Source organism: Mauremys reevesii, linkage group 3, assembly GCF_016161935.1.
Source record: "Mauremys reevesii isolate NIE-2019 linkage group 3, ASM1616193v1, whole genome shotgun sequence".
NCBI classification, from domain to species: domain Eukaryota; kingdom Metazoa; phylum Chordata; order Testudines; family Geoemydidae; genus Mauremys; species Mauremys reevesii.
This window is the reverse complement of record NC_052625.1, coordinates 103,134,628-103,152,281: the sequence shown is the minus strand read 5'-3', so window position 1 is coordinate 103,152,281 and position 17,654 is coordinate 103,134,628. Positions and strand designations below refer to the sequence as shown.

Sequence of the window (17,654 nt, the reverse complement as noted above, 5' to 3'; positions counted from 1 at the left end):
ATATCTACCACTGTAAAGAATTTAAGACAGTAATTGTCTTTTTTTTTTTAATGGGGGGGTTAGATTCTACCCCTATTACTTTACACTTTGGTGGTGTAAAGTTGTCATAAAAGGCTAGGAGTGGATTCTCCCCCTCATCCCCCCATGCAGCAGCAGTATAAGACTGACATAAGCAACCTTACACTGCTTCCCCTCTCATAGACTGTGGTGTAGACGGGTAGGCTGGAATGCATGTGCTTGTGACACTCAATGCTTGGGGGATTCAGGACTATAGAGAAGATTACTGAATTCAAAGAGAGCTAAAGATTGTCTTTAGTTCAGAAGAATGAATCTGTGCCCTATTGGTGGATTAGGGTGTATTTTTGAAAAATAAGGTGCATATGAAACATCTCCCCACTAAAAATGTTAGTTTATAAATAGATAATACAGAGAGGACATATTAACCTTCCATCACTGATTTTAAAATACTCAAACTCCGTATTATTTAAAACTACATAGTTATTATGTGGGCTCTATGGACACTCTACCTGGTCAAACTCTCAATTAGATCAGGGTTCTAAATTATTTTTTGTTAAGGTCCAAATTTCTTGGCCAAGATATAGTCAAGGTCCAGACTCCAGAAAAAATAATTAAAAAAAAAAAGTAAATAAAAGATTTTGGGGTCCATTCAAGAGCATCTGGCAATCTAGATTTAGCCCACAGTCTGCCTGTTGACTACCCCAGGATTAGATGACCTGCTGTCCTTAAAAACCTGTTTGGAAAAACTACATACCCTTCCCTCTCATTTTTTCTGTCAGTTGTGGCCCTAAGTTTATTTTATATATAAAAATATGGTCTAGAAGAACTAGTTCTGGTTTAAAAGCTAAAGCAAGACCTTGAGACCGTTCAGAAACTACTAATATGGCAACTGACTTATTAAGTGGAGTTTCTTAAAGTTCCCAACTGCTGGAGCTGAGCCTGGATGTCAGCTTTTTGGTTATGCTGTGAAGCATATTGTTTTCTCTGTGCCTCTCTTCCCCTGGGTGTTTGACGTGAGGTGGGCTAAATGGTTTTGGGTTTACTAACGTAGATGTGTGTGCGTCAAGGTGAGATGCATAGTCTTGTATATTGTGCTATGTATTTTTTAATTTAAGTAATTGGTACCCAAAGCATAGGATGGGTATCTATAGATTTATTTTATAAATCTAAATAAAATATTCATCCTGTGAAACATAAGTTTATATTAACCCTCCACACTAAAAATAGTAATAATTTACACTTATAGTGTCTTTCACCAAATGATTTCAAAGTACTCTACAAAAGTTATTTGCATTATTTGCCCCCCTTTGCAAATGGAGAAATTGAGATACACAGGTGATATACATATGGCATGCAGGAAGCAGCACTACTTGGACTAGAAATTAGGTCTCCTGGCTGCACCTTCCCAAAAAAGTTAACTTTTTGTTTTCTGTCTTTGTAACAGAGCTTAAATTCTAACTGAACAGTCTAAAAAAATCCAGAATATCATGAGGCAAATTCTCCCCTAAGATACGTGCACAGGGCTCCCTTAGAAGTCAATGAGAGCCAAAGACATTCAGGATCAAAACTGACTCCACTATTTGAAGTGAGATGTTCGTCTCTATACAGTATTTTTATAGAAGGATAATTCCACATTCCTTAAGTTGTAGTATGACTGTGTTAGTCAATGGGCATGTTTTGAGTGGTGGTTGCAATAGTTGGCCCACAGAAGGGTTTTTTTAAGGAAAACATAAAGCTCTCATGTCGAAACATGAAATTTCACACTGCATAGATGCTACAGAATGTGTCAAAACACAGTTAGTTACTTCACGTCCACAGACTCTCTTACAACACAATTACCATGGCAAAATATAAACTGGCAAGAACTAGGTATAGATGAACAAAAAAAAATTCTGTAGCCTTTTTGTTCATAAAGTCAATAGAAGTTGTATCGGGCCCAAACACCATCAGCCCATCCTCAGGCTTTTGTAAAAAGCAAAGAAGAAAGACAAGTGGGAAAACCTGGCTTGTGGTTGGATTTGCATTCCACTGAGGGCAGAGGTTGAGGCTTGTGGATAAAAACATTTGGAAAAGAAGAAAAAAAATCTTTTGGAGGCAGATGCATGTGCAGTAATTTGCTTTCCTGTTACTCAGTGGAGTTTCCCGTGCCTCAGAAGGCACTTGTGATTACACAGAAAGTGGTTCTACCGCCTGGAAAAGGAAGGAGGCTGTATATGTCTGTAGCTGCACAGCACTCAATGGTGCTCCAGGACCCTGGTAAGGGCATATCACATATAACATGAAGATATCTCACTTTGTCCCCCATACCTCTTAACTGCCCCCAAATTTTGAAGCACATCATTTGTTTTAGCCTTAATGTTACCTATGTTCTACACCAGTGGTTCTCAACCAGAGGTACGTGTACCCCTAGGGGTACACACAGATCTTCCAGGGAGTACATAAACTCATCTAGATATTTGCTGAGTTTTACAACAGGCTACACAAAAAGCACTAGCCAAGTCAGTACAAACTAAAATTTCATACAGACAATGACTTGTTTATACTGCTCTATATACTATACACTGAAATATAAGTATACTATTTATATTCCAATTGATGTATTTTATAATTATATGGTAAAAATTAGAAAGTAAGCCATTTTTCAAGTACTAGTGTGCTATGACACTTGTATTTTTTATGTCTGAGTTTGTAAGCAAGTAGCTTTTTAAGTGAGGTGTAACTTGGGGGTACACAAGTCAAAGCACACTCCTGAAAGGGGTACAGTAACCTGGAAAGGTTGAGAGCCACTGTTCTACACAAATGTATAGTGTCCCCTACTTTTTAAATGTTGAAAAATATTTACATCAGAAATATTAAATCATTAACTGAAGTTACAGAAAGTTATTTACATGGAAGGAGGGAATCCCCCGGTATTCTAAATTTCCTGCATGAATAATTCTTGTCTTTGTCATACACTGCATCCCCCATTTGGACCTTTGTAGGTTTTGAGGAATGTCACTTTGTCCAATCCTTTGTATTTCTTTATTCTAATAGTGGGCATATGTTGTTCTTCCCCTCTGCATCCCCTGCCCCTCACTCTGAAACTTGATCTGATTGTGCAGCTCTTTACTCATTTCAAGACTGACAACAAGGAAATGCCTGTGCATGTAAAAATCAAAATCACCACCCCTTACACACACCTTGTAATCCCTTCCCACTTCTCACTTCATTCAACAAGGGAGAATCTACTTTCTCAGAATACTTTGCAGGGGAAGAAAAAACATTTTGTACATCATTGTCCTCAGTCCAGTTCAATACACAATACTTTACAAATGGCAGCAGCAGCTTCCTCTTTAGCCCAAGAAGGTGGCAATAGAGAAGGGGGCGGGAGGGATAAAGTCTCAGGGAAAGCAGTAACAAACAGAACTATCATGTGTATCTCCTTTAAATCTGTGAGGCTAACAGGTGCTGACACTAGAGCATCTTTCCCCTCCCGCACTCAAAGTAAGTTGCTAACTACGTATCAATAAACATGCTGTCACCCATATGCATCTCACAACATATGCCTACAGTGCAATAAAACACTTGTGGCTGGATGTGTCGACTGATGGGCTCAGGCTGCAGAGCTATAAAATTGCAATGTAGATGCTCAAACTGGAACCCCGGTGGGGTCCGAGCCTGGGCTCCAGCCCAAGTCCAAATGTACACAGTGCAATTTTTTAGCCCCACAGCCCAAGACCCACAAGCCTGAGTCAACTGACAGGGGCCAGCCCTGAGTGTTTTATTGCAGTGTAGACAAACCCTAAAGCCTATATGTCTACACTGCAATGTAAGCACGGGGTTTGAACTCAGGCTCAAGGGTAACCTCTCTTTTGTCCACACACAAATAATGCCGACCCAGGGTCTACGGTTGCCAACTGTCCAGGATTGTCCTGGAGTCTCCAAGAATGAAAGATTAATCTTTAATTAAGGATAATGTCATGTGATGAAACCTCCAGGAATTCATCCAACTGAAGTTGGCATCCATACCAGGGTCCCAGGAGTCCATGGAGGCGTGGGTGGGGGAGCAAGCTGGGACACTTGCTTTGTACTGTAAATGCAACCCTACGGACTCACCAAAAGTATCCCACAATTCCACAGCTTGTCATTCTTTGTCCTTGGGACAGTCAAGTGTTCCCACACTGCACCATGGACAAAGGGCTAGAGCAGCCCCTTTTTGGGAGGGTGCTAGGAAGTCTGGGATTGGGGGGGGGAAGCCTGTACAAATTACTGGGGCCCAGAGGTCCGGAAGGTGGCCTGGGGTCCGGCTTCCCCGGCCCTGTTTAGCTGGTCCGCCCTTGCTGGGGGGACCTGAAATTTTTTTTTCACCGGGGCCAAACCCGCTCTCGGCAGCCCTGGATAGGGGTGGTTGAACTCAGGCCCCCCCAGTGCAGTGCTGATGCTGGCGCTGCTGGTTGGGACCAACGGTTCAACAAGTCCTAACCTGGGGTTACAAATGAATGTAGACACTCAAGCCCTAGGTTAACAAACCCAGGGTCTGCTAACTCCAGTTCTACTAACCCTGGCCTGACTGCAGCGTAGACATAAGACTCCCAGTGCCTATGCGGGTCCCATTCTTGCCGCCTGGCTACTTAGCCTGTAAGCGCCTAGGGACAGGGAGCGTGTCCTGGGTACCCGCTATCAACACTGGGGAGCAGGGGCGAGGAAATCTCTCTGCCCCCAGCCCAGGCAGCCCCTCCAGGGGAGCGTGAGGGCAGCGCCCCCGCCCGGCTCACCTGGCGCTGGCCCGCAAACAGCCGCCTCCCTCAGCCCCCAGGCTCCCCAGCAGCGGCTGCCACTCACCCGCAACTCTCGCTCATCTCCCGGCTCCGCTGGGGCCGGCCGCCCGCTCCAAGCGCTGGGGCTGAGCCGCCTCTGCGCCGCCGCTGCCTCCTCTGCCCAGGGCTGGCGCGCGATGCAGATCCGGGGGAAGGCTGCGCTGCGGCGCGGAGCTCAGCCCCGGGCGGGCGGGCGGGCGCCGGGACAGCTGCTGCCGCTGCGGCGGGCGGGGGACTTGCCCAGGCACGGTGGGCGGGCGCCTCTGCGTTGTATGGCCGCTCGGCCGGCCGGCCCTGCCCCCGCCTCCCGCTCTGCCCGGGCGGAGCAGCCCCCGCTCCGCGCGCAGGACAAGCCGCAGGGCTGGTTTGGGGGCGAGGTGGGTGGCGAAGCAGCCTGGGGGGTGAATCGGTTCTGCCTCCTCGCGGTGTAACTGCGGAGTCACTTCCTGGCGGAGCCGGAGTGAGGACGGGCGGGCGAGCGGATGCTTGCCGGCCCCGGGAGAGGGATGCGCCTGGAGCACAGCGCTACAAAGCCCCGGTCTGCTTGCATCCGAAGAAGTGGGTATTCACCCACGAAAGCTCATGCTGCAAAACTTCTGTTAGTCTATAAGGTGCCACAGGATTCTTTGCTGCTAACACATGCTTAGCATTGGGCCAGTGAGCAGCCCCGCTGAAGTCCTGGTGCACAGCTGGGTACCGTTGGTAAGATCGGGGCCTGAGACTGTTGGCACAACGGTGGTTAATGCTGGTCTACTGCTCTAGCTGGCCCCAGCCCTAATTCTTCAGTGCCTCTTGTTTCAACTCCAAAATTACCCATGTGGTTTCACCAACTCCAAGCCTTCAAAATCGTGAGATTAGCTTTGATTGTGAAAGACTCATGCGATTTCAGAAATAACTACTGGATTATTTTCCATTTGTCTTTTGACGCTGGAGGTTTTTCCAGCTTTTCTCTGCAGACTAGAAACTGACTTTATTAGGCAAGGACAACTGAGACTCAGCTCCAGCAGTTGGGAACTTTAAAAAAACCTCCAAAATCACTTGACATGATAAAATTGCAAGAATTGGTGATGCAGCCTATATTCACCACAAATGTGGTGTTCCCTCACTCTTATTGCAGAAAATTATTTAACAAATTCAAAATCATGAACACGAGATTGTAGAAGGGGTTCTTTGCACTGAAGGAAGGAATCACACACCATTTTAAGTATCAGAGGGGTAGCCCTGTTAGTCTGGATCTGTAAAAAGCAACAGAGTCCTGTGGTACACATTTTAAAACATTTTAACTTTCCTTAATGAATCCTTTTTTGTGTACCTTATTTTGGGTCTTTGTCACACATTATGGCCAATGGCCCACCTTTGGGCCTTGGCTGGTTAAGAGTTGTTATTACAATATTAACCTTAATCTATATAAAATCTTCAAATTCTGTATACATAAACAGGGCTTCAGGCAGTTATAGGTATTTTAAGCACTGTGTTCACAGAAGAAGAATCATAGAAGATTAGGGTTGGAAGAAACCTTAGCAGGTCATCTAGTCCAACCCCCTGCTCAAAGTAGGACCAACACCAACTAGGGTGTTGTCTACCCCTGCTTGAAACAGAGCTACATTATACCATGATTAAAATGCTGGCACCTAGTCTACTAATGCTCCCACACATTTAAACAAGTTCTTTGTGGTTCTCTGTAACCTGTTTCACTCTGTACCCTCCAACACTACCATACTAAAATGAAATGTTTCAAATGCAAATAATTTTACTTCCCAATATGGGATCCAATAATGCTTACAACTGAGCAAAATTTTGCCATCAGTTGATTTTTAATGGTAAACTTTGTCTGAATAGGGATTGCAGGATCAAATTAAGTCCCATTGCAGCAATTTCTTTACATTTCTCTCTCATACAATTTCAGCCCCATGCTTACATCTACATTTTCTGTCAATTAGGGTGAAAGAAACCACCATCCCACAATATCAAAAAAATAAACATTTTAACCACTTAAACCTTGAGATATTTTAATTTATGACTGACAACGGCATATTATTATATAGTAGGCAGCTGTAAAAAGCAACATGATTATTTTCAAACTGTTTTCATATGCAAAATATTCTGAATTATTTTAAACTCAAATGATCAATTTAATCTTTGTCTCAGGAAGATCTTTAGTGGCCCAATCCCGCAGACTTCTGGGTAAGCAAAGCTCCCACTGAGGTTTAAGTTATTTACTCTAGTTTCAAAACAAGACTGCAAGAAACTCATTTGTAGTAGTTCTCAAATTCTTATTTCTAAAATCCATCTTTTCATGTGAGACTTAGCTATTTCTATTAATCTTATGCCACTGTGTCTTTTTATGTGTTCAAGGTGAAGGACTGCCAAACTAGGAAAATTTTAAAACTACTTAAAACTCCATTTTTAATTTCTCATAGCCTTGCCATTTATACAGCTTACCAAAATATTTATATATAATGTTTATTTCCTTAACAGTCCTCACCTGCTGTAATTGAAACTTCTGTGAAGTCACAATTATGATGAATTTTCATATCAAGCTAATTCTCCTGGCAACAGACTAATCTAAAGTCAGGAGATAAGGATCAAACAGAGAAAGAGTTGGAGAGAAGTTGGTTGTGAAAGGAAAGGAAATAATAGCACTGGGAATATCTAAATTACTGTCAATTTCTTCTTCCATTAAATTTCTTTTGTCAAATATGCCATGGAATTAAAATTTATTTTTGAAACATTGCCAGGAAAAGTAATTAGTTCCTGTTACTTCTGGTCCATAGATATTTTGCTGAATTCTGCTGTGCAGGCTAATCCTAATTTTGTAGACAAAATGGATTTCCCCTCTGATCTTTGAAAGTCATGCAACACTGCTTTAACATTGTCTATTACCCCACCCCAGTACCTGATTCCATTCACCATACAGTATTGCAATCAAGTGCTGGACCATGTGTCAAAGGGAAGCCATTGAAAATGCTCACAGTGGCCCCAAACATTTTAACTTAAGTGCTGAGGTTAAAGTAAGGAGAATGTGGAAATGGCAGAGGAGTGCGGCTTCCTGTGCTAAAATGAGAGAGGAGGTTCCTCTCCTCAACCTGTTTTGGGTAAACAGGGCTCTTCCCACAGCTCACCCTCTTCCTTACCTGGGGCATAAAGAGCTGCCTGTCATTGTTAAATCTACTTTAACCACTGTTAAGATGCATGTTCTTCCCTAACTTCATGGGAAGAGGGTAGCATTGATGAAGTAATGGCAAAATTCTGGCACAGACAAAATTCTGTCCCTGGCTAATGACAAGGCCTCCCCGGGGGAGGGGGCCGCAGGGGGGCAAGTGGAGCAATTTGCCCCAGGCCCCGCAGGGGCCCCACGAGCCCTGGCCCAGCGGCAGTCCGGGTCTTTGGCAGCATTTCAGCGGCGGGGAGGGGGGAGCCTTCAATGCTGCCAAAGACACGGAGTGATTGAAGGGGCCCCTGCCACCGAAATGCCCCATGAGCCCTGGCACGGCAGTGGTCTGGGTCTTTGGCAGCATTTCGGCAGAGGGGGGCCCTTCAGTGCTGCCGAAGACACGGAGTGATTGAAGGGGCCCCCGCTGCCGAAATGTCACCAAAGACCCGGACCGCTGCTGGATGAATACAAGCACCACAGCTCCCCCGCTTTGCCCCAGGCCCCCTGAATCCTCTGGGTGGCCCTAGCTAATGAATGGATGGAAGGTCAATCAGCCAGGAAATAATCTTAAAGCCAAGGAACCATATTCCAAACTTGTAGTGGGTGATGGTGGCACTGGCGTTTGGGGGGAATTGTCGGGTTTTGGGTTTTTTCCCCCATGGGTAAGCAGTACCATTAATGAGAACAATAGATGTAAACATTTGTATGTATATGTTCTATTAACCATTTATAACTCTTATTTTATTAATAAATCTTGAAGTAGGTTACTAAGGATTGGCTGCCAGTGTGATATTTGGGTAAAATCTGAGATTCATATTTACCTGAGGGTATGCATCTGATCCTTTGGGATTAGAATGAATCTCACATATGGTGACATGGGTTTTCAATATATTACATTAGATTGGGTTGTCTGGATGGGAGCCAAGGGTTTCAATACCTAAAGAGGACTGTGTTGGGCTTCCAGTTAACCAGTGTGGTGCTGCAGAAGCTCTTTTGTTACTGGATTGGTGAATCTAATTATAGAATAAACCATCAGTTTGGGGGAGATTGCAAGAAATATGGCAGTCAGTCTGTTCTGAATATGGTATTCTCAGTGTTTCCCATCCCAGGCATGTGGTCACAGTATTATCTTTGTTTTTGGCACTAATGTGACATCTACAGGAATACTGTATCCAGTTCTGGTGTCCACCATTCAATAAGGATGTTGATTAATTGGAAAGGATACCGAGAAGAGCCATGAGAATGATTAAAGGATTGTAAAACATGCCTTATGGAGATGGACTCAAGGAGCTAATTTTATTTATCAAAGAGAAGGTGAAGGGGTGACTTGATCACTGCCAGTAAATACCTACCTAGGGAACTAAAATTTTATAATGGTCTTTTCATTCAAAAAGGCAAAGTCATAACAAGATCCAGTGGCAGGAAGAAGAAGCTAGACATTCATACAGATCAGACTAAATGATCAAAGTGGTCCCTTCTTGGGCTTATCTCTGAATCTAATATTGTAAATTCTGTACCTCAAGTAATAAGTGGTGTAAGTTTGTGCTGCAACACTGAAGGTTCAGGGTTCAAAATGAGCTGAGAATGCATGATTTATTTGTTGGTGAGGGGAACAGAATTTTTTATACCTTTTTTCTGTTAAAAAAAAACCCTAGGTAATTACATTTTAAAATAACCCTAATATTAAAAGAACATTATTTAGATTGGAAAGTCAAGTACTTGAAAGTTGGGAAATGCCAGATTTATAATTTCATGTCCAATCTTAATTCTGCCTTCTCATGTGTATGCATTATGGTAAGTGTTTAATAACTTGATCACATACCATTTTTTTTCACATGACCCTACCTGTAGATAGGTAGACTAGAGAGCAGAATTAATGTTACAGGGCAACTGTACACGTAATTTCCTAACTTTCAAGTGTGTGACTTTGCTATCTAAATGTTATTTTAACTTTTTATTGGTAATTTCTATTTATTTTATATATTGCTGTATATATATATATATATAATGTAAGGTAGAAATGCATTACTTAACTTTTCAAGTAAGTGTCATATGAGTGTCATGTATGGGCTTTTCAAACAATTAAGCTTCATCACTGCGAACAAGGCATTCTGACCAATTTTACAATTAGGGATACTGTGTCACAGTGATTCCTGGCTGAACCAACGTCAGCTCTGTTGCAATGCAACTTAGTAATATAGTTAAAACATGGCTTACTGTCATTTTTATAGCCAAGACTAAGCTATGTTATAACACAGTAAGGAGGTCACTGAGATATGTGTCCTCTAAGTCAGTGTTTCTCAACAACTGCCAGTGTAGGAAGAATATTTTCTTCCTATGGACTAATTCATTCCAAATTGAGAAATCGTTTGGGACCTGAAAAAGCAGGAAAGTTTGTTTTTCTTTTCCAGATTATGAACAAACAGGAAAATGAAGATGAAGACAACTGAGTTAGCTGCAGAAGCCAATATTTTAAGTTTCTCAGGTTGGACTGGCTGACAGTCGATTTGTTGTTGTTTTTTTTAATATTTAATTTAACAATTTTAACAAAAAACAAACCTGATTTTAAAAAACTTGAATGTTTAACTAAATTCAAAAATTCACATGCTTATTTTGTTAAAATATTATATGATTGCTCTGGAAGAAAAAAATCCAGAATACATAACATTGTTGTTTTAGTTAAATAAAACAATTTAAATGTCTGTCTGGTGATGTTCTCCTAATATAGCATGGCAAGAAAATCCTCCAAATATTAATAATTAACCTGTTGAATTGAAGATAATTATGAAGTCATTGGTTATTTCATTTACCAAAGGTAAATGCAATAGTTCACCTCCCACTCATTCATTTTCTCATATAGCTATAAAATTAATCTGAAGTTTTCAAAATAAATCACTTTAAAAATGTATAGTGTGTACCTTCTAAAAATGAAACTTACATCTATCTCCGAGTTGTGAAGAATATGTATTAAGGTTATAACAACCAACAAGAATGCACTTTTATGTAGAAATCCATGATTAAATCAAGTCTTCCTGACTAGTGAATTAAATCAAATCCACCCTGGCACTGTCCATTGTCTTGTAGATGTTCGAACCGGGCAGTGATTGTAAAGGATGAGAGTATATAGAGAGGTGACATGTTGTGGACTTTCTGAAGGAAATTAGTTGTCATGGAGAAAGCTGTCCCTTTGCATGGTAAGTGGTTTGAGGATGGTTTCTCTGAATCCTGATATTCCTTCAATAAGAGTGCCAAAGCCAAATATAATGGGTCTGCCTGGGTTCCCTTGTTTGGGTAGCTTGGGAAGAATGTAGATTATCACTGGGATGGGTTGGGGGGGTAGTGGTTTTGAGGGTTTTTTTTAAGTTTGAGGAAGGATTTGATGATATCTTTAAATTCTCAGTGATTTGCAATGTGGGGTCGTCTTTGAGCGGTGTCAGAATTGTCAACTGTGACATCATCAATGAGGCCAGTTGACTGACTATAGTACCCCCTTTGTCTGCTAGCATGATCACTCTCTGCATTTCAGGGAATGTATAGCTATCACCAATCTTCTCAGCTGCGGAGAGATTGCAGAGGATGTGATGTTTACAGATTTCAGTCAATTTTTTTTCCGAAGCAATCAACCTAATGATTAAGTGTGTGGCTTCATCTATTGTAGGGTGTCCAGTCTGATTGTTTTCTTGTGGTAGTGGTGGGTGGTGTCATTATTGTGAAAGAATTTTTTGAGGCGGAGTCAGTGAGAATTTTCTAGTTTTTTGTGTTAGTATAGTATCAAGTTCCGTGGTGGAGCAGAAGTTCAGTCTCTTGAGGAGTACAGCCAGTTCAGCTTGTTGGGGCACTATTGATAAATTGATGATGGTGGGATGTCATGCAGTGTCCATGTGGTGGGACCCAGTGCCATGGTTTATTCTGGAGATGAAGTTCCATGGGTTGTGGAGTTGTTGTAGTTGGTTCCACTTTTTGTATTGGATGGCTGTCATTACTGCAAACAATGTAATGCAATGTAAACTGGTTGGTTTTGGTTTTAACAGCAAAGTAATTAATATAAGAAAGCAGGTATTTTACATTCAGAGTAACCACTACTGCAACCAGACATTGTCATCACCGAGGACCAGAAGATCATCATGGTGGACGTCCCAGTGCCCTTCAAGAACAGGACTCTGGCCTTCCACGATGCCTGAGCTCAAAAGGTAGAGAAATACACTCCTCTGGACCCTTGAAAGCTAAGGGTTATCAGGTTCAGACACGCACTGATTGTCAGAGCCTTGGGCGCATGGGACTCCAGTAACAAGAGTGCTGAGAGAATGCGGAATTGGTCATTGCTCTGCTGATGCGGAACCTCATGGTGTCCGACGCCATCAGGTGGTCGAGGAACATCTACATAGAACACATCACCAGATGTCGGCCATACCAGGAGGGATGAGCTGGAGTGCTAATGAGAAGCGCAGTCATCTATTCACCCATTATAAAAGCTCCTTTAAAATTTTTAAACATTAAACTATTTTGACCTCAAATGTTTCACAAGTAGAGCAACAAACCTACTAAAAATCCTTTGCCTTTTTTTTTTGACAGAAAAAAGGTTAACACTGCAAATTTGCACATCACCAGATGTCGGCCATACCAGGAGGGATGAGCTGGAGTGCTAATGAGAAGCGCAGTCATCTATTCACCCATTATAAAAGCTCCTTTATAATTTTTAAACATTAAACTATTTTGACCTCAAATGTTTCACAAGTAGAGCAACAAACCTACTAAAAATCCTTTGCCTTTTTTTTTTTGACAGAAAAAAGGTTAACACTGCAAATTTGCATCACTTATTCTTTGTTTTGTAATCCTTACCCACATGAGAAGTCCCACGTGTTTCACTGGGAATACTTCAGTAGGAATTCTCATGTGAATGAAGGCTTGCAGGGTTGGGCCTTCAATTTATAACAAATTTGAGCTTTTGCAAAATGAGATGTTGTTACTTCTGGAGTATTCATAGCCTTAGAAGTCCAGCATTTTCTCATAATACCTTTACAGACCTTTAAACAAAGCGGTGGCTTTTGGACGAGAGGCATTTTTAATTAGCCTCTGGCAAATTAGGTGTCATAGCATCACTGTTTACTAGCTATTCAAACATTCATATCAAAGCATATCCCTTATAATGTGAGACCTGAATATTGAGTGGTCAAACAAAAATGAGTTAGGATAACCTGAGTCCTAATTTCTCTGGTGCATTTCTTGTATAATAGCTTAACTAGTTTTGAACCCTATGAAAGATCTGAGGGGTTGTTTTTTTTAATTCAAATCTTTAAATTGTCTAGAGTATATACATTCAAATTATATTTTTGTCTTTTAAAACAAATCCTTGTAGCATTATACAATAGAATATTGTATTAAATTTAGGGCTGTTGATTAATGTCAGTTAACTCATGTGATTAACTCAAAAATTAATCGCAATTAAAAAAATTAATTGCAGTTTTAATCACACTGAACAACAGAATACCAGTGGCGAACCACAGCCACTGGGAGCTGCAGGGAGCTGTGCCTGTGGATGGTCAGTATCAGCAAAATGTCTCACAGCCCACAATCAGATTACCATGATGGACTGCATGCAGCCTGCAGATTGCCCACCACTGATGTAGACACTGCTGATGCACATTAAGTTCCCTACTGCACTGCCCTAAATTCCATTTTTAATGTAATATGGACAGGAACATGCATTGTTGCACTAGATAAGCCAATTAATAAAGCTTCCCCATAAAACATTTCATAAGGTTTCTTCAGGAATGGATTTAATAGTGGGCAAGGTGGAGCCTTTGGATTCTTCTTTCATTTTAAGAGATTCAACCTACCTGCCATTTTCAGCCCATAGGATTGCAGGACTTTCCTGGTTTCCTGTCTGCCCCTCCAGGAGCTTCCTCACCCTCACTCTACCCATCTGCTAGTTGTTGAGTCTTGCCATTGAAGGTCCAAGTTACCAACAGTGCTTTTATCCTTCAAGCTGTGGGCTCTACATATTTGTGCATCATCTGGTACAAATAACCACACTTTCAAGAACACCATCAATTTTTAAAAAAATAAACTATTTTAAACTTAGTCACTTGTTACACCATGTACTTTGTCTTCAGACAGGAACTGCAAGCATTATTTGTGTAAAGCTGTATCAGCCTCAAGCACCATTTTTACATCTAGTATTAGAGGGGTAGCCGTGTTTGTTGCTTTTTACAGATCCAGAATAAGAGTCCTGTGGCACCTTATAGCCTAACAGACGTAAGGGAGCATAAGCTTTTGTGGAAGCTTATGCTACAATACATCTGTTAGTCTATAAGGTGCCACGGCACTCTGTTGATTTTTACCTCTATACATTCAATGTACTAAAGGTCAAATGCTAACAGAGCAAATATTGGCTAATCACTGGTACTTCTAGAACAGGATCTCTATTTAAGGCCTGGTCTACATGGGAAAGGTTCAGTATAACCTAAAGCTGTGAATTTAAAAGTGATGGAGTTATACAAAAACCTCCCCACTGTGGCCACCTATAGTATTAAAAGCTAGAGGGTTTGTTTTTTGGTTTAGCTTGTTACTGGAGAAAGGATTTACGCTAAACCAAAGTCACTCATATGGTATCAACACAGGGGGATTCAAAGTGATATAACTGGTAACTCATGAAAGCAAGGCCTTAATAAAAGAATAGGCAGCACAGAAAAGTAATCTGTCTACCCCAAATTTAAAACTGTTGGTTTAAAACGACAAACTTTATATCCAGATACACCTCTACCCCAATATAAAATGACCCGATATAACACAAATTTGGATATAACACGGTAAAGCAGTGTTCCGGGGGGCGGGGCTGCACACTCCAGGGGATCAAAGCAAGTTCGATATAATGTGGTTTCACCTAGACCGCGCTAAGATTTTGCCCTACTAAATAGTTCAATTAATAGATTGCCCTTCATCTCATATGGAAAGGGTTATAATTTTGGAAACACTTTTGTAGGAGGGAGGTGACAATGCAGCTCCAAACTGCACACAGTACTAAACCTCCACTTCCTGAACTAGAAAGACAAACCAACACTTCAATTTGGAACTAAAAAATAAAAGACGGTGGCCATTACTATCCAGTTCCCAAAATAAGAGCTCCATAAATGTTATACGGTTCTACCTCCCAAAATTCAAAGTATTTGGTTTTGCAAGCAAACAGTATGATAGTTTCAAGTTAGAAACAAGCCAAGAGCAGCAGAATCCACTCTGCCAGTCAAGTTAACTGTAGTTGCAAGTTGTTGCCCCAGCATTTCATCACTCTGCCCAACACTCCTACACTAGGGTTTTACATACTTAACTCTTCCAGGATAGAAACATGAACATTATTAAAAGGACATCTGCACAGGAAAAAAAAAAAGATTTTTGCTTGTTGTGGAAATGGGTAAAAGTTTATGTAATAAACTATTAATAGAGGAGAAGTCTTTCAGCAAAAGTTATTTCATCTTTCCCAGACTTCCTGCAGTGTTTTACTCAGTTGCTGTATGCATTCAACATTTAGGAGATGAAGTTCCACTTTGCTGTTAGTACAATGGTCAAAATAGAAGAGGCAACAGAACTATATACCCTGTAAGGAAAGAAAAGAGTGAAAGTGACAAAAGGAGAAACCAGAGGAAGAGAAGACACACACCACACAAAGAGGGGAGGTTTAGAAAAGCCAGCAGCGCCCAGAGGAAACAGAGACAAGAGCAAATAGGATACTAGAGAAAATAATTAGTGAACAGTATCCCACATAGTAATTCAGGGCCAGGGAGCATCAAATTACTTATTGTATAGGGTGGCTGTGTTGCACATTTTACTAGCACACTACACTGATGACTCCAATTAATCCCTTGGAGCGCCATAAAAATCTACAGGTTGTTTGAATTTTGGTAAGTAAATGCATGGAATGCAGGATGGGGAAATAGCTGCAGTTATGGAAGTCACAATTCATGCTTCAGAAACAAATGCACCCAAAAACCCTGCAAACACACAATACTATTGTTACATAGAAACAAGGAGCCCGGTGGCACCTTAAAAACTAACTGATTTATGGGGCATAAACTTTCATGGGTTAAAAACCCCACTTCTTCAGATGCATGGAGTGAAAACTACAGATGCAGGCATTATTGGTCAGTATAATGCCTGCATCTGTAATTTTCACTCCATGCATCTGAAGAAGTGGGGTTTTTAATCCATGAAAGCTTACGCCCAATAAATCAGCTGGTCTTTAAGGTGCCACCGGACTCCTCATTATTTTTGTGGCTACAGACTAACACCACTACCCCTCTGATACTTGACTGGTCCCTGGTTTTCCTACCAAGCCATTAGTTACCCCAGGGGCAGTTCACCAAGAGCAACATTTGAAAGCACTCAACGCATTTTTATTTCACATATTTTAAAAAAACAAAAACCCTACAGCTAAACAAAGGATGGCGTAGGACTGCAAACAGTGCTACCCCACAGGAAAGGCCTAACGGCTAAGTCCCTCCAGTCCAGGTCAAGTCCCCTCAGGAGCAGCGGGCCACACAGTGGCTGACCCCGACGACACGTGCTTTCCTCGTAGTTGGGCCCCATATCGGGAAGCGGGGGTCCCGGCTCCCTCACAGGCCACGGCTGGAGACGGGACGACGGATCAATGCGTTTGCCGGGCTCGGTCGTGATCGACAGCGGGGGTGGGGGAGTAACAGGGTCCAGCGCGGCCAGCCCAAGCTCCCACCCGCGGCGGCGGCGAGGCAACTTCGTCTCGCTCCTCCCCAGAGCCGCTCCCGCCCCGAGTCCATCCCGGCTTCGCTCCCCTAAGGTCAGGCGAGTTCTGAGGAATCCGGGCCGGGTCCAAACGTTTGTGGCGGGCGGGAGGGCGCGTGTCCCCTGGCAGGCGGAGGGCGGGGCGGTGCTAGGACTCCTCGGGCTTGTCGGCGGGCGGGCCGCAGGGCTGCAGCATCTTCTCCATGAGGTTGAAGCGCACGCGCGCTTTGCTCTCGTTCTCGGCGATGGCGAAGTAGTTGAGCAGGTCGAAGTGGCCCATGTAGGAGCAGTACGAGTCGCGGTGCTGGTTCACCAGCCACTCCCACTTGGTGGTGTCCGCGTGGCCCGTGCCGATGTACTTGGACTGCAGGTGCTCCAGCTGGCTGTGGATGGTGTAACGATCCGTCATGGCAGCGGCAGCAACGAAGGCCTCTCTCGAAACCACCGAGCCCCAACCGCTTCCAGACTTCACCCGGCTCAGGCACAAAATGGCGGCCGGAAGTGACGTTTGGGAGGAAATGCGTAATGTTCCCTGCGTCCAGCCCTTCTTCCCCTCGAGCAATACCGCGTCGATGAGTCACCGGACCAGCTTTACCACCATCCGCCACAAAACTGTGAGGAGAAAAAAGAAACTGTGGCTCGCGTCGCCCAGAGGCATGACGGGATCGCGCCCCCTTGAGGAACGAGGTAAATGCACCCGCCTCTGGGCGGTGTATGCGCTGATGTACTAGCGCGGCTCCAACGGCATGCTGGGAGCTGTAGTTCTGGGGGAGGGTTGGTTCCGTTGACGGGAGCGAGCTGTGTCTTTCTTTTCACAAATGGCCACTGGGCGTCACGCGGGCTTTCCCTCCGGACTCCGCGCTCTCGGGGAGCCTCGTGCCGCGGTCTCTGAGCCCCGGGCACGGGGGGAGTGGAGCGCCGCCCGCCCCGTGTGC

General features: G+C 43.0%; 2 protein-coding genes across 4 annotated transcripts in view; both read right to left on the bottom strand.

Annotated features, from left to right (window-relative positions):
• PLAGL1 (PLAG1 like zinc finger 1) overlaps positions 1-7,430 on the bottom strand; it is a 78,351-nt gene extending 70,921 nt beyond the window's left edge. Inside the window, exons 1-2 of one of the 3 annotated variants that reach the window (XM_039529986.1) lie at positions 7,300-7,384; positions 6,011-6,049 (exon numbers count right to left, since the gene is read on the bottom strand). The gene's annotated coding sequence lies outside the window, so the exon portion shown is untranslated. Of the gene's footprint in view, positions 1-4,839; positions 5,372-6,010; positions 6,050-7,299 lie in introns of those variants that run through there. The other 2 variants (XM_039529985.1, XM_039529984.1) reach the window with 2 other exon arrangements.
• Positions 7,431-16,332: 8,902 nt separating this feature from the next.
• Positions 16,333-17,452, bottom strand: SF3B5 (splicing factor 3b subunit 5). Its single transcript, XM_039532931.1, has one exon. The coding sequence runs from the start codon at positions 17,126-17,128 to the stop codon at positions 16,868-16,870; it is 261 nt and encodes an 86-aa protein (XP_039388865.1). The 5' UTR covers positions 17,129-17,452; the 3' UTR covers positions 16,333-16,867.
• Between the last annotated feature and the right edge of the window lie 202 nt (positions 17,453-17,654).